General features: G+C 41.7%; 1 protein-coding gene across 5 annotated transcripts in view; it reads left to right on the top strand.

The window, feature by feature from the left end:
* The window catches only part of jarid2b (jumonji and AT-rich interaction domain containing 2b), a 352,517-nt gene extending 335,911 nt beyond the window's left edge, over positions 1–16,606 (top strand). For all 5 annotated transcript variants that reach the window (XM_073023952.1, XM_073023955.1, XM_073023954.1 and 2 more), the window contains 4 exons: positions 238–368; positions 4,007–4,190; positions 7,693–7,800; positions 14,748–16,606. In XM_073023952.1, the coding sequence (XP_072880053.1) occupies positions 238–368; positions 4,007–4,190; positions 7,693–7,800; positions 14,748–14,924 (600 nt within the window). In that variant the 3' untranslated portion in view covers positions 14,925–16,606. The remainder of the gene's footprint in view (positions 1–237; positions 369–4,006; positions 4,191–7,692; positions 7,801–14,747) is intronic.

Genomic DNA, 16,606 nt, shown 5'->3' with positions numbered 1-16,606 from the left:
TCTGATTAATTCATTATTTATATTATAATGATTAATAATGAATTCATTATTCAATGAAGCAAATTATCAGATTGAATTTTTCGACATCAGAGCCCACACTTTGTTCTTCTTTCCCCTCTGTTGCCAAGTTCAAGGTTAAAGTTACCCTGTACCGCACACGACTGCATTCTGTGTCTAGGTTTAGCTGTGTTATTTTTTCTTCTACCTAAAACACTTGTCTTTGTTGTGCCTGGACAGGACTTGAAACGTCGATACATTGCTAATGCTTTCTCGATGGAGAAACTACTTTACCTTATAGCAACAGCGGAGTCAAAACGGGAGAGTGGGTCAACACTAAGCCACGTCTCTTCACTTTTGCAAGAACTCAGGTACATTTTGGGTGTTCAGCTGGAACCTTTAAAAGGCGGGTGACCTAATCTTCGCCGATGAGGAAGAAACTTCTGAGTTTTTCCCCTGAAGCTGATGGTTAGGAGGAGCACATCAGGGTGGGGGTGAAACTTTGATTGCTCTTCACTTCAATATTTGTATTACCTCTAAGGCAATGGTTCCCAACCTTTTTTTGGCCATGCCCCACCTAATCACCTCTAAAATCCTGATGCCCCCTGTGGTGATATATAATTCTTATTATTCAAAAAGTGAACTCCTATTCACCTGGAGGAAGCCTAAAAGACCATTAACTTGGTTTAAACAAGCTTCCAAAGAACATGGCATTCATGAAAGAGAAAAATAAAAGAACCAAAACACTGTTAAAGTTCTGAGGAAGAAATTACTAAGAAATTGTAAAAAAAAACAGAACATTAAGTGATATTAAAATAATAATAATAAATAAATAAATAAATAAAACAATGCCGATTCGTTTCTACAGCATACAAAGACAGATACACGGTTTAAAAGAGATGACGCAATGTACACACCTTCACACCACCAAGAACCGAAAGCTACTGCAAAAAGCAGCATTGGTGCGACCTCGTACGAGTTTCTTACGCGTTTGGACTTGTTCATTCGTTCCTTCCTACATCAGTCAATTCATTAATTTAATTATGAAAGCCATTTGATGGTTGTAATGATGGTGATACACTATATATACAGTACATATACAATTACACATGTACATACACACAAGTATTTTTATGTATGCATACTGTATATGCACATATGTATTAACTCGCACACATACTCATACTCACACAGACTTAATAGAAAAAATTCACTGTTAATAACTCATTCTCGAATTGTCCCCCTTAAAAATCAAATTACCCCCCTGTGGGGCGTACGTTGGGAACCACTGCTCTAAGGAGACGGCTTATACGGCAGGGTTAGTTACATTACAAGTTGAGAGATGTGAGATCAATGTGTCATTATTGGAAGGCTGACCAATTGGGTTGAAAACTACCTTAATAAAAGTCAAGCGTGTTCCCTTGGGCTCTTCAGATACTGAGGTAAAGCTCAATTGCATTTGTATTCAGGGAAGAAAAGTCAGTGTGGTTGTAGTAATATGTTTGCTGATAGGTATGCAGTGAATGGAGAGAAATGATCTTTCTGCTGTGTGAGTTATGTGAAAGCAAGTTTAAATGGACATCTTGTTTGGCACGGACGAGCTGGGCTGAAGAACTAGCCTCTGTGCTCTATGACTGTCTAGTTTTGAACGTTGGTGGACTATAAATGTCTATCTGGAGGAATTGTCTCTATTAAATATCCCCAAAGACAAGGAGGCCCAGCACGAGTGCTAAAGGAAAACTGAAGTACCTGTAAGTGTTGAATAAGTGATCTAACTCAGCTTCTGAGATTCCAAACATTACAGAGATAAAACTCCAGCAAATTCAAGTCACTCCACTGAGTAAACAGATCTGACACTGGATGTAGTGAGGGCTCTGAGACCATCTGTAGTGTTGAAGTCCAGTGCTCAGAATTAGCTGCCCAAGCCATTTAATTACAGCTCCAGCACCTGCTTGGAAATTTGCCCAAATGTCCCATGAACTTAAAGTGACCGACAATCAAGGTATGCCCACAATCTTATCTATGCTAACCCTACTCCAATTACACTTTATTCTCCCCCAAGTTCTCTTCAGCTTTCCCTAGATTGTAGCACTCAGCTGTACACTTGACTCAATTTTTAGTGGCCATTTGTGGCTTTGCAGTGAAACTAGAGAACCCAGGGAAGTGCCACATAGCCGGGGGAGAACGTGCAGAATCTGAGGAAAGTGCCCAGGGTCAGGATTGTGAGACATCAGCTCTGTTAGCTGCATCAGTGTTCCATGCTGTTCTTAGAAAGTACTCCCAAGCAGTCTACATTTAATTATCAGTAAAGTGATGGAAGTTGTTTTTGACAGTATTACCAAGCAACTCGTATTCATACATAACCTACTTGCCAATGTCTGGTTTGGATTTTGTGAGGACTGTTAGTCTCCAGACCTCACCATGACCTTGCTCCAAACATAGGCCAATGAGCTGAAAGTGACTTCCCTTAACATTAAGGTTGTATTTGACTGGCATCAAGGAGTCCAGGTATATCTGAAGTCATTGGGGCATCAGTGTGGAAACACTCCGGTGGCTTGAGTTATACCTCATAAAGGAAGATGGTTGAGGTTGCTGGACATCAATCAGCTCAGTCCCAGGACATCACTGCAGGAGTTTCTGGGGGCTGGGGGTGTCTCCTATCTTCAACTGTTGCTTTTATGTCAGTTGTAAACTTGCCTCTGCACGTACAGTGATAATTATAAACTTATTTATCTCTCTGTTGATGCTGTAAGTCCCCCTACTGGTGAGTAGTTTTACTTGCAGCAGGCCGTGTTTATACAATAGGAAATGGTGTAGTATTTTGTAAATCTACATAAAAAGTCTTAATATGTGTAATTCCTTAGAGTATAATTACTGTATTGTGTGAAATTTCCAAGAAGGAAAACTGCAGATACTTTGACAACTTATCTGAGTACGGTGTATTTGCCAGCTCTCTATTGCCGTACTTCAGGCTCACAGTCTTTAAAAAAGCAGGGATGGTTCTGGCTTTTTCACAGGAAAGCCACCTGCAGAATTATATTCTCCTTCATTCCTGATCTGAACTGATCCCATATTAGTCCATCAGCAAGGGAAATAATAAGCTGGAATTGCAAACGTTTAAAAGTTTTTGGGGAAAGCTGAGAGGGCCAGGCCATTCCTGAAAAGCCAAAGCAGAGGATGTAGAAGAGGCTCACCAGGATGCTGCTTGGATTAGAGGGCATGAGCTACAAGGAGAGACTGGACAAGCTTGGATTGTTCTCTCTGGAGCATTGGAGGCTGAGAGGGAACTGATGAAAATTTATAAAAGTATGAAAGTCATAGATAGTCTTTTTCCTTCCCATGGTGGGAATGTCAGATGCTAAGGGCTGTCTAGTATTTGGGAATTACAAGATATGCGTGGGGCTAGTTGTTTTTACACAGAGTGCATGGTGCCTGGGCCAGCCAGCTAAGAGCAGAGGTATGAACAGATATAGCAGTGGTACTTAAGAGGCATTTAGAGGGGCACGTGGTATGGATTATGCATAGATAGTTGGAATTAATTTGACATGATGGTCAGCACAAACATTGTAGAGCAAAGGGACTGTTCTGTGCTCTGAGTGGGAGATCCGCAATGGGTGGTTGCTGGGGAGTGTAGGAAAAGGGTTCAGCATGGTCAGGGCTGGTGAGCTTTAGCACCATGTTTCTTTTTACATCTGGAACCTGAGGCTGACTGTGGCCAAGCCTGACTTGCTAAAAGTTTCAGCCAGCTGCAAGAATCTTGCATCAAGAGCTTGAAAATCAATTAATCACAAAAGCTAAATGAGAGCAAGGCTTTGTATTTTGAGTTTTCCTTTTTGTGAACTGTTGGATCCACAATATGTAGTTTGCCCACTTTGTCGTTAATTAGATTTCTCCCCTTCCCTGTCCCCCCCCGCACCCCCCAGGTTGCAGAAAAGAAATGTTGTGCCTTCCCAATGACAATGTGAACTCTGAGTTGGTCTGACCCGTGTTGCATACAATGTTTACTCAGGGATACAGAGTCGAAACAGCGGCAGCAGCTACTTGATGCAGGTTTGCATTCCTCAGCTCGTTACGGTAGCCATGAGAGCCATTTGTCTTCGATGGAAATGAAGAAGAAATCACGGAAGTGGTTGGCATCTGAAACTTCAGAGAGGAGGTGCCAAGTCTGCCAGCAGTTGTGTTACTTGTCCATGGTGAGTTGAAGCTGTTAAATAAATGAGCACAGTTGTGCATTAATCACTAACCAACAAGAACCTTTGCATTGTGCTGTCTTCCTGCTGATGATCCTCCCGTGCCCATCCCAACCTGTGTACGAGACCGGGGAGGATGAATGCTGGGTGTGTCATATAGACACAAGATGGAATAGGATAGCTTGCAGCTAATCCCAACCCCCTTTATAACCAATAATTCTCCTGGATTGCTGAGTGACTCTTCCTCTCTGAACCAGCACGTTCAGGATGGCAGATGTGTCCCGACAGTGACAGTGTGTCCACAGCAGTACCGTTTGCCCTGTTTACTGATAGACCTGTCCTGTGTTATACAGTGACAAACTTGTACCCCAGTGTTAAAGTAATAAACCCGTCCTCACCAATTCTGTACCCTAGTGACAGAGCTGTCTGCACGTTATGCAGTGACCATATTATACTGTGATCTGTACTCCAGTGTGACCTGACCCCACCAATTTGTACCCCAGTTTGATAGGGTGATCGACCTGTACTAGACCCCTGTGTCTTAATGATCAACCTGCATCCAGTGTTCTAGTGACAGACCTATCCCTATCAGACTTGTACCCTGTGCTACATGGAGATAGACCTGTGCCCAAGAGTTGTATGACAACAGTCCTGTTACCACTCATATTGGAGCCCCTTTCTGAAGAAATGGATATGGTTTCAATCTCGAGACAGTAGTGGAAGGTGATTCCTGTCTAGTCAGTACCACTGCAGTACCCACGCACATACTCACAAGGTCATATGCCACTGCTTTGAAGATGTGGGGAGTCTAGATGAGCCGGTGGCCAGATGGGACAGGAGGGAGCTATGAACAGTGAATCCTTCTGGGCTTGACCTCGCACCCCTTGATGGTGCATCTGACTTCAGCGAAGTTGACAGCAGTTAGAGGTTAGGCAAGAATTGCATTCCCAGGGAATGGTCAGAATTCCTGTTATTTCAGGCTAACTGCAAAAGATTCCATTTTACAATTCAACAAAAGAGAGGCATATAATTCCACAGGAGCTGTGTGTATTCCAGAGGTTCAGCCAAGTTTCCTACCCTAATCCAAGCCCCTTGCTGTCATTGTCCATATATCAATGATTCACTTCAATTAAAACATATTCATTACAGACTGGACTGGAATAACCGGGAATGAGAAATGTGTTCCACAGATGTGAGCTCTTGGCTAGGAGTGGACTGGCCTTGTTTCTCAGTTAGTGACTATGACAATCCGGTGGAGAGCTGCCATTTTACCAGGCCACAGGAAAGAGAATCCAGGCATATTTCGGTGTTCTTGATTATTGATGTTTCCCTTGCAATCAGTGCCGATGCAGGCATTTAATCACTGCCAGCATTGGGATTTGGGCTCCTATTCCTACTGCAGGTTACCCGCTCAGGTTGGGTCTTAGTGCAGCACAATGGTACAAGAGTAATTAGAACAGAGTGAAACACCTACGACCCTCCTAAAGACCGGAAGTTAGTGGTAAACGTGCCCATCACAAATGGAAAATAAGTTTAACTGTGATTGTGATGTTTGTGGAGGGAGAGTGTTGTCATGGGAGATTGTTTAAATAGGAACTTTTTTTTGTAGATGGAGCTTTGATTGCTCTTATTAGTTTGACAGCTATTTATTGCTTTCACCTGTCTTGTTTCTTGACAAGTATTTCTCAGTCCATCTGTTCTGGATACCAGACTTGGACTGAGGATTTCCAGAAATATAGAACCAGAAAGGTTCTGGACGGTGAGAAAGTTCACCAGTTAAGATCTACTAACTCAGCATCCACCAGAGCAGTCAGAACCATTTAATTATGTTAATTTTTCAAGGAGGTAGTTGAGGTTTAAACAAAACATTTCTAAGAATCTTCTGTGACTGTCTACTGACCCTATGTTTGGGAGGTAACAGACTTTGATAGTGGTAGCCTTGTCTCCAACTCAGAGGGTTATGGGTTCAAGCTGCACTCCAGAGACTTGTATGTGATATAGGCCAACAAGGGAGACACAGCAGCATAATGGTTAGCATAATGCTTTACAGCACAGGTGAGCCAGGTTCAATTCCCGTCCCTGCCTGTGAGGAGTTTGTATGTTCCCCCTGTGACCACATGGCTTTCTTCTGAGTGCTCCAGTTTCGTCCCCCGGTTGTTAGGTTAATTGGTCATTGTGATTAGCCTAGGATTTAATTGGAGGATTTTTGGGCCATGTGGCTGAAAGAGTCTATTCTGCACTGTATCACTGCAGTGCAGAGGAAACCATACACCTTCAGGTGAAATGCCTCAAGGATAGACACAGAAGATCTCTCTGCATTTTGTAATGAAGAGCAAGCATTTGCTCACCAGGTGCTTGGTCATCTATTTCATTGCTACCTGTGGGAGCTTACTGAGTATAAATTGGCTGCAACAGTAGCGGCACTCCAAATGTCTTTCAGTGGCTGTAGGGCACACTGGGTGATGAAAAATGTAGGAAGGAGGCCTGTCTGTTGAGGGGAAGGATGACTGGGTGGTGAGGTGATGAAGGGCTTGGATTTGGAGGCGCAGTACATTCATGTAGCTACGTGGGGAAAGGCAAGCCCTCGCCTGGAATATAAATAATGAAAATCATTTATAAGAGAGCTTGACTTCTCAAAACAACTAGTGTAAAAGAGTTTAACAGATGTTTTTAAGATGTTATGAGCAGTCTCTGCTGATGAGAGAGTGATAGCCACAAAAGGGCTTTTAGCAAATTTCCCATCTCCACCAATACTAAATTTTAAAGCAGGGAGCTTCCAGCTTTTTTAATGTTTAAAAATGTAAAAATGAAAGATATAAAACTTATTTTAAATGTTTAATGTGTTACTATGCAATTTGAGAAAGAGTGATTTGATGGAATGTTATAGATTGTGCACATTTAAATGGAAAGGTTCAGGAAAGGAAATGGGAACATCTACTTAATCGACAGTTTGTGAATTGTGTACTTTAATTCACGTATGGTTTGTTTTCTAGTTTTTCTGGTTGCTCCTTTTTTGATGCTAGTTTGAGTGATTTTGAATCAAGTGGCTTGGATTTTGAATATACCTTTTGATTTTGTGTTTTTGTTTTTCATTCATTATTTTGTTGCCATTTGTGTGATTTTCTTTTTGTGTGTGGAGCCAAGGTTGAATTGCAGGATTCTTTGAGCAGGTTCCATGGTTTTCTTCGTTTCATGACTGTGGAAGACTAATCTCAAGAGTAGTATACTTAATATGTACTATGTACTTTGAACTTTAAAATGCTAAAGTAGGAGATTAAACAAATTATTTGGTTTGACAGAAATATCTTTATTAAAGCAAACATTGATTTGCTATGGGAAAGGATGGGTATGAATTTAAAACCAAATGCACACAACCAGTAAATACGTTTATTGTCTGCAAGTCACTTGGGTGTCACACTGAAAATGCAGCTCTCCCTTAGAACTTAAATTAAGTTGCTTTGTGGCCAGTTGCTGTACTGAACTAAGCTATTTTATATCTACCCAGGTCGTGCAAGAAAATGAGAACGTTGTCTTCTGTCTAGAATGTGCTCTTCGCCATGTAGAGAAGCAGAAATCCTGTCGGGGATTGAAAATGATGTATCGCTATGATGAGGTTTGTAGCTGGTGATGTCTTCATTTTCTGGACACTAACTGAATCTGGACCTTCCTCAGAGCATTTTGGTGGCACATTAACAAGGAATTGTTAAAAGCAGATTTGATATTGTAAAGATTTGGAGATGTTCAATATTAGCACCACCTAGTAACATATCAAATCTGGACCTTCGTCAGTGTTTCAATGCTGCAGGTTCTGTACTGTGTCAGGCTCTGAGCTGCTACCCTTCCACCTTCTTTATATTTTCTTACAAACGCTTGGAAAAACATAAAGCAAGTGTATTAAATAGGAGGCATTTTGTAGTCCCTCAGAAGATATGCTTGGTTGTCCTTAATAAAGCATTGTAGTATAGAAGAAAACTTTCATTAGAACCAGTCCATGAATGGAAGTAGGGTGCAGGATTCATAGAACATAGAGTCCAGGACATTCCAGTACACAAACAGGTCATTCAACCCACAGTGTCTGTGCTGAACATGATGGTCAATTAAAATTAGCAGATTACTTTCACAAGGTTAATTCCTGGGATGTCAGGACTGTCTTACGCAGAGAGGTTAGAGAGACTGGGCTTGTACACACTGGAATTAAGGAGATTGAGAGGGGATCTGATTGCAACATATAAGATTATTAAGGGATTGGACAAGATAGAGGCAGGAAATATGTTCCAGATGCTGGGAGAGTCCAGTACCAGAGGGCATGGTTTGAGAATAAGGGGTAGGTCATTTAGGACAGAGTTAAGGAAAAACTACTTCTCCCAGAGAGTTGTGGGGGTCTGGAATGCACTGCCTCGGAAGGCAGTGGAAGCCAATTCTCTGGATGCTTTCAAGAAGGAGCTAGATAGGTATCTTATGGATAGGGGAATCAAGGGATATGGGGACAAGGCAGGAACCGGCTATTGATAGTAGATGATCAGCCATGATCTCAGAATGGCTGTGCAGGCTCGAAGGGCCGAATGGTCTACTTCTGCACCTATTGTCTATTGTCTAAAATAAATTTCTTTTGCCTGTACATGATCCATAACCCTCCATTTCCTGCATAGTAATGTTCCTACCTTGTAAATTCTACTATTGTATCTGTTTTCACTACCACCTTTGCAGGAAAAACACATTTGAGCCTCACGTCTCCTTGACGCCTTTCACCTTAGATGCATATTCTTCAGTATTTTTTACCCTGGGATAAACATTATCGCTATCTACCCCAGTGGTCCTCAAACTCTTTTGGGTTACTGTCCCCTTGGCTCCCAGACCACATCCCCAGCTCTCTCCTCCCACCCCCAAAACCTCCCCCCCACCCCATTTTTCCGGCCATTACATAAAAACTATTAAAGATTTTGAATTACAATGCACAGTGAAAGAAAGTAAGATCTGTAAATTCAGAGCAAGATCAGTTCTTCCTCCATTCCTCCATTCTTCCTGTTAATTTCTAACTCCAAGTGTTCAGGAAAGAATTTTTTTTTTTTTACCCAGTCTGGAATTTAGATTGAGAGGAGATCCTGAAATCTCTCTGAATTTTGGCTAAGAGGTACTCAACCTGTATATACTTAAGATTTGCAGAGATAATTTAGTGAACCAAATGTATTTCGATTGCTGGAGACACTTACCTGATGAAGGGTCATCCATATCCTGTTTGTCTTTGTGACACAGGCTGGCACTATCCTATCTCCCAGTAAATTTTCCGGTACCTATTCTTCCTGTATTCTCATCAATTCCCTGCATTCTGAGAAATTCATCTACTTCCTGGGGGCAAATTACAGTGACCAATTAACCTACCAACTAACACATTTTTGGGATGTGGAAGGAAACCATTTCACGTGGTTGAACCCCATACAGTAACAGGGAGAATGTGTACTCTGTGCAAACAGCAGCTGCAGTCAGCATTGAACTGAGTCACTGGGGTTTAGAGGTACCTTTGTGCCACTGGTGACTTGAAATGTTAGAAAACATAGAAAACCTACAGCACAATACAGGCTCTTCAGCCCACAATGCTGTGCCAAACGTACTTACTTTAGAAATTACCTAGGGTTACCCACAGCCCTCTATTTTTCTAAGCTCCATGTACCTATCCAGGAGTCTCTTAAAAGACCCTATCGTATCCACCTCCACCATCGCTGCCGGCAACCCATTCCATGCACTCACCAACCACTCTCTGCATAAAAAACGTACCCCTGACATCTCCGCTGTACCTACTTCCAAGCACCTTAAAACTGCCCTGGGAAAAAGCCTCTGACTATCCACATGATCAATAACTATCATCATCTTATACACCTCTATCAGGTCACCTCTCATCCTCTGTCACTCCAAGGAGAAAAGGCCAAGTTCTCTCAACTATTTTCATAAGGCGTGCTCCCCAATCCAGGCAACATCCTTGAAAATCTCCTCCGCACCCTTTCTATATTTTCCACACCCTTCCTGTAGTGAGGTGGCCAGAACTGAGCACAGTACTCCAAATGGGGTCCGACAAGACTCCTATATAGCTGCGACATTACCTCTCGGCTCTTAAACTCAATCCCGCGGTTGATGAAGGCCAATGCACTGTATGTCTTCTTAACCACAGAGTCAACCTGCGCAGCAGCTTTGAATGTCCTATGGACCCAGACCCCAAGATCCCTCCGATCCTCCACACTACCAAGAGTTTTACCATTAATACTATATTCTGCCATCATATTTGACCTACCAAAAGGAACCACTTCACACTTATCTGGGTTGAACTCCACCTGTCACTTCTCAGCCAGGTTTTGCATCATATCGATGTCCTGGTGTAACTTCTGACAACCTCCACACTATCCACAAACACCCTCAACCTTTGTGTCAACAAATCTACTAACCCATCCCTCCACTTCCTCATCCAGGTCATTTATAAAAATCACAAAGAGAAGGGGTCCCACAACAGATCCCTGAGGCGCATCACTGGTCACTGACCTCCATGCAGAATATGACCCGTCTACACCACTCTTTGCCTTCTGTGGATCCACAAAGCAATGTCCCCTCGGATCCCATGCTTCCTTACTTTCTCAATAAGCCTTGTATGGGGTATCTTATCAAATGCATTGCTTAAATCCATATACTGTACACTACATCTACTGCTTTACCTTCATCAATGTGTTTAGTCACATCCTCAAAAAATTCAATCAGGCTCGTAAGGCATGACCTGCCTTTGACAAAGCCTTGCTGACTATTCCTAATCATATTATGCCTCTCCAAATGTTCATAAATCCTGCCTCTCAGGATCTTCTCCATCAACTTACCAACCACTGAAGTAAGACTCACTGGTCTGTAATTTCCTGGGCTATCTCGCTCCCTTTCTTGAATAAGGGAACAACATCCGCAACCCTCCAATCTTCCGGAACGTCTCCCATCGCTATTAAATATGCAAAGATCATTGCCAGAGGCTCAGTAATCTCCTCCCTCGCCTCCCATAGTAGCCTGGGGTATATCTTGTCTGGTCCCGGTGACTTATCCAATTTGATACTTTCCAAAAGCTCTTGCACATCCTCGTTCTTAATTTCTACGTGTTCAAGCTTTTCAGTCCATTGTAAGTCATCCCTACAATCACCAAGATCCTTTTCCGTAGTGAATACTAAAGCAAAGTTCTCATGAAGTACCTCTGCTATCTCCTCCGGTTCCATACACACTTTTCCATCATCACACGATTGCTCCTATTCTCTCACATCTTATCCTCTTGCTCTTCACATACTTGTAGAATGCCTTGGGTTTTTCCTTAATCTTGCCCACCAAGGCCTTCTCATGGCCTCTTCTGGCTCTCCTAATTTCATTCTGAAACTCCTTCCTGTTAGCCTTATTATAATCTTGATCTCTATCATTACCCAGTTTTCTGAACCTTTCGTAAACTTTTCCTCTTGACTAGACTTACAACAGCCTTTGTACACCATGGTTCCTGTACTCTATAATCCTTACCCTGTCTCATTGGAACATACCTATGCAGAACTCCACACAGATGTTCAGGGGATATTTGCAATATTTAGAACCATAGAACATTACAGCACAGAAACAGGCCTTTTGGCCCTTCTTGGCTGTGCCGAACCATTTTTCTGCCTAGTCCCACTGACCTGCACCTGGACCATATCCCTCCATACACCTCTCATCCATGTACCTGTCCAAGTTTTTCTTGAATGTTAAAAGTGAGCCCGCATTCACTACTTCATCTGGCAGCTCATTCCACACTCCCACCACTCTCTGCGTGAAGAAGCCCCCCCCCCAAATGTTCTCTTTAAACTTTTCCCCCTTCACCCTTTACCCATGTCCTCTGATTTTATTCTCCCCTAGCTTCAGTGGAAAAAGCTTGCTTGCATTCACTCTATCAGAATTTTATATACCTCTGTCAAATCTCCCCTCATTCTTCCATGCTCCAGAGAATAAAGTCCTAACCTATTCTGCCTTTCTCTGTAACTCAGTTTCTCAAGTCTCGGCAACATCCTTGTAAACCTTCTCTGCACTCTTTCAACCTTATTAATATCCTTCCTGTAATTTGGTGACCAAATTTTCTGCCATACATTTCCCTGAGAACATCTGTTCCCAATTTATGCTTCCTGATAGCCTCATATTTCCCCTTACTCCAATTAACATTTCCCTAGCTTGTCTGTTCCTATTCCTCTGCAATGCTATGGTAAAGGAGATAGAATTGTGATCACTATCTTCAAGATGTTCTCCCACTGAGAGATCTGACACCTGACCAGGTTCATTTCCCAATACCAGATCAAATACAGCCTCTCCTCTTGTAGGCTTATCTGCATATTGTGTCAAGAAACCTTCCTGAACACACCTAACAAACTCCACCCCATCGAAACCCCTCACTCTAGGGAGATGCCAATTAATATTTGGGAAATTAAAATCTCCCACCACAACAACCCTATTATTACACCTTTCCAGAATCTGTCTCCCTATCTGCTGCTTGATGTCCTTGTTAGTATTGGGTGGTCTATAAAAAAACACCTAGAAAAGTTATTGACCCTTTCCTGTTCCTAACTTCCACACAGAGACTCCACAGACAATCTCTCCATGACTGCCTCCTTTTTCTGCAGCCATGACACCATCTCTGATCAGCAGTGCCACGCCCCCTCTTTTGCCTTCCTCTCTGTCCTTTATGAAGCATCTAAAGCCTGGCACTCGAAGTAACCATTCCTGCCCCTGAGCCATCCAAGTCTGTGTAATGGCCACAACATCATAGCTCCAAGTACTGATCCAGGCTCTAAGCTCATCCGCTTTGTTCATATTACTCCTTGCATTAAAATAAACACATCTCAAACTATCAGTCTGAGCGTCTCTCTTCCCTATCACCTGCCTATCGTCCTCCTTGCACTGTTTACAACCTCCCTCTATTTGTGAGCCAACTCTCCCTTCTACCGTCTCTTCATTCAGGTTCCCACCCCCCAGCAATTCTAGTTTAAACTCTCCCCAGTAGCCTGAGCAAACCTCCCCGCCAGGATTTTGGTCTTCCTGGGATTGAAGTGCAACCCATCCTTTTTGTACAGGTCACACCTGCCCCAAAAGAGGCCCCAGTGACCCAGAAATCTGAATCCCTGCCCCTTGCTCCAATCCCTCAGCCATCCATTTATCCTCCACCTCATCCTATTCTTGTACTCACTGTCACGTGGCACAGGCAGTAATCCCGAGATTACTACCTTTTGAGGTGTCCTGCTTCTCAACTTCTTTCCTCACTCCCTGTAGTCCATTTTCAGGACCTCCTCTCTTTTCCTACCTATGTCATTGGTACCAATATGTACCACGACCTCTAGCTGTTCTCCCTCCCACTTCAGGATATTGTGGACGTGATAGGAAACATCCCGGACTTTGGAACCTGGGAGGCAAACTGCCATCCATGTTTCTTTCCTGTGTCCACAGAATCGTCTGTTTGACCCCCTAACCATAGAGTCCCCTATCATTGCTGCTGTCTTCCTTTCCCTTCTGAGCCACAGGGCCAGACTCTGTGCCAGAGGCACGGCCACTGCCGCTTCCCCCAGGTAGGCTGTCTTCCCCCCCAACAGTACTCAAAAAGGAGTCATTATTGTTAAGGGGACAGCTAAATGTTAACCATTTCTCTTTCTGCAGATGCTGCTTTACCTGAGCATTTACTGAATTTTTGATTTTCTATTACACTTTTGATATTTAGAAATAGTTAAGTTTCAATTCACTGTCTGGTAAAGGTTAGATTTTTAAATGGTGCATAAACTGCCTGGAATTGTAGCCTCATCCTCATAGTGTTCTATCTGTCTACCAGTGTGTTATTAACTGCACTTGAGGGTTTTTTCTGTGAAATGCGTATTCTGTACTATCTTAAAAGTTCGAGCCTTTTCTTGTTGCTTTTATTTTGTAGCAGACAATTGTGTCAGGTGTCCTTTAAAATCAAGCATAAAGTCAACATACCTTAAAACATTTGGAATAAATTGTATTTGGTTATCTTTATTATTACCATAACATTTTGCATGTTCAGTATGCATCTTCTTCAGAACCTGAGGCTGCATATTATAAAGTTATCTCTCTGGAAAGTAATCTGCCTGAGCTTTAAAGCTCCTGCTACACAAGTAAAAAATGAGCTACATACAGACTTTTATTTCAAGTCCCAAAAACTTGCCTCTGGAGCATTTCCAGTGATGTTTTTGTAGCAAAATGTATCTCACCAACCAAACAGAATCTCCATGGAGATTATTGAGGCCTTCGGCGCGTACGTTGTCCATCCTTGATTGTTAAAAGATGCAAAAACTTAAACTGGTAAACGAAGAGGATCATCCTCGACTGTCCTAGAATGTCCTCTCCATCTCTAAAATAAGTTGTTTTAGGGAAGCTGGAATAACACTTAGTCCTGAATCGGGAGCAGTTTTAAATCTAATTGCCCCCCTTGAATAAATTATTTAATCAACTTTTGTTTTATTAAAAGCTGTCTTTGCAAACAAATCAGATTTCATGTTTTTTTTCTCTATTGGTTCAATGCTACAGGATCAAATAAACAATCTAGTCGATCAAATCTGTGGAAAAGCAGCAGCCAAGAGCAGCAACAATAATATCAGTACCAGCAAGCCTGCACTGAAAAGAGGACCTCGAAAACGAGCGACCATTGATGTGCCAGCAACTAGACTTTCATCCTTGTCCAGAAGTGCTACAAGTTCCCCCTGAAGTTGCCAAGTCTTATACTCAGTTGTTATTTTTTGTACTATAATTTGTGAGTACTTGCTAGAAGAATGCAAGCTGTCTTTGCACTAGCTCTAAAGATGACTTCTGTTTTGTTTTTAGGAAAAAAAATAGCAGTTTGTTTTAGCATTAAAGTGTTGGCTTATTTCTTTTAGGAACACCAGACGCTGCGGTTGGCAGTATTCCTTGGAATGCAGTAGTAGTGTTTTCATTCACTGTTTTTAAAACCAAGTCAAAGGGCTGAACAGCAATCCCAAGTTTGCATTTGCCCTTCTGGCTGAAGCAAACCTCTTGCATTTGATTTTTGTTACTGTGAACAGTTGGGATGTTTTAAAGCCGTTTGAACTAGGTTGAAGTTGAGTGCTGTGTTTTATCTTGCAATTTCAGTCATGCCAGCAGCTTTTTTGGAGGAAGGAAGGAGATAAAACTTGAAAGAAACTGCTTCAGTTTGGCTATGTTTTTTTTTGTTTTTGGTTGTATAAGTTGAAAAATTTGCTTTACTATTTAGAAAATTATACTATTGTTTTAGAGTCATGGCAGCTGATACTTGATCTGGTTTACAAAGTATGAAAATGGTGATTTTGAAAAGTGAAGTAAAGGGGATATTTTTCTCCTTACCAGCACATCACTATGCATCTGTAATAATAAGGCTGCCTGGCTAGAGGAAACTGTGCCTGACTTTCATTAGCAAATTCGTAAAGTTTTTTGGTGCTGTCAATCATTTTATCAGAAAACCCTACAATAGTGTCCTTTATCAAATTATTGAAGCGGGTCTCACCGCTTCGTCTTTGTAGATGTGCAATCTTTGTAACATTCCATGTTAATTCCACTTTCATCTCTTGTGTTCCTTCTCCATTCTTCATTTTCAACACAGAATCAGCATTAATAGTTCAGTTCATTGGTGAGACAGTCACAATGGAGAGCCACTAGAGGATGTGCATATTTCTTTGTGAAATGTGAAAATGCATTTCCTTCATTTCTATTTTACTTTCCATATTTGTAAAAAAAAAAGATAAAAAGAAAACATAAACAAACTTGTACATATGCCTGTAAATTGTTTTAAATACTTGAGCCTTTTGTGGGGTGGGGGGGGGGAAGAAGCAAGAGATGAAGAAAAGCCTTATGTTTCAGTTTCTTCATCGGTTTTGGATGCTTACAGGGTTTCTTGTAACATTTAAGTGCTGCTTACATCACTGAACAAATAATGGTGTAGCTGTTGCCCCTTTCAGTGTATTTTATTAAAACAAAAGGGAAACATTGTCCATTATAATTAGTTTTTCATTGCTGAAAATGCAACATTATTTGTAGCTACCCATGTTGCACTGAGCTTGCCAGTGGTGACTGTCAAGAAGTCATTTTATTTTTTCCCAGTTGTTAGTTGGTTGTTGTTGCTGCAGAGGACTGAACTGGTTTGGAGTATTTAACAACATTACTGATTTCAAGTGTTTTTCAAATGTGGTTGTCCAGTTTTTATGGCCTTACTATGTATTTTGTTTCTTCTTTCAGAGCAGACATATTTGACTATTGCTTACTGATTGACATTTAATTTATTAGTGCTGCTCTGCACCTATACTTTGTGCGGAAAGAGTTCACATTGTAATTGCGATTTTTTTTTACTTTTCAGGTTTATTAAAAGTTTAATAAAACTTTTGAGCAGTCCTGGTAAA

Source organism: Hemitrygon akajei, chromosome 20 (assembly GCF_048418815.1).
Source record: "Hemitrygon akajei chromosome 20, sHemAka1.3, whole genome shotgun sequence".
NCBI classification, from domain to species: Eukaryota; Metazoa; Chordata; class Chondrichthyes; order Myliobatiformes; family Dasyatidae; genus Hemitrygon; species Hemitrygon akajei.
The sequence above is the reverse complement of the archived record's forward strand: the minus strand, read 5'-3'. Positions and strand labels throughout refer to the sequence as shown.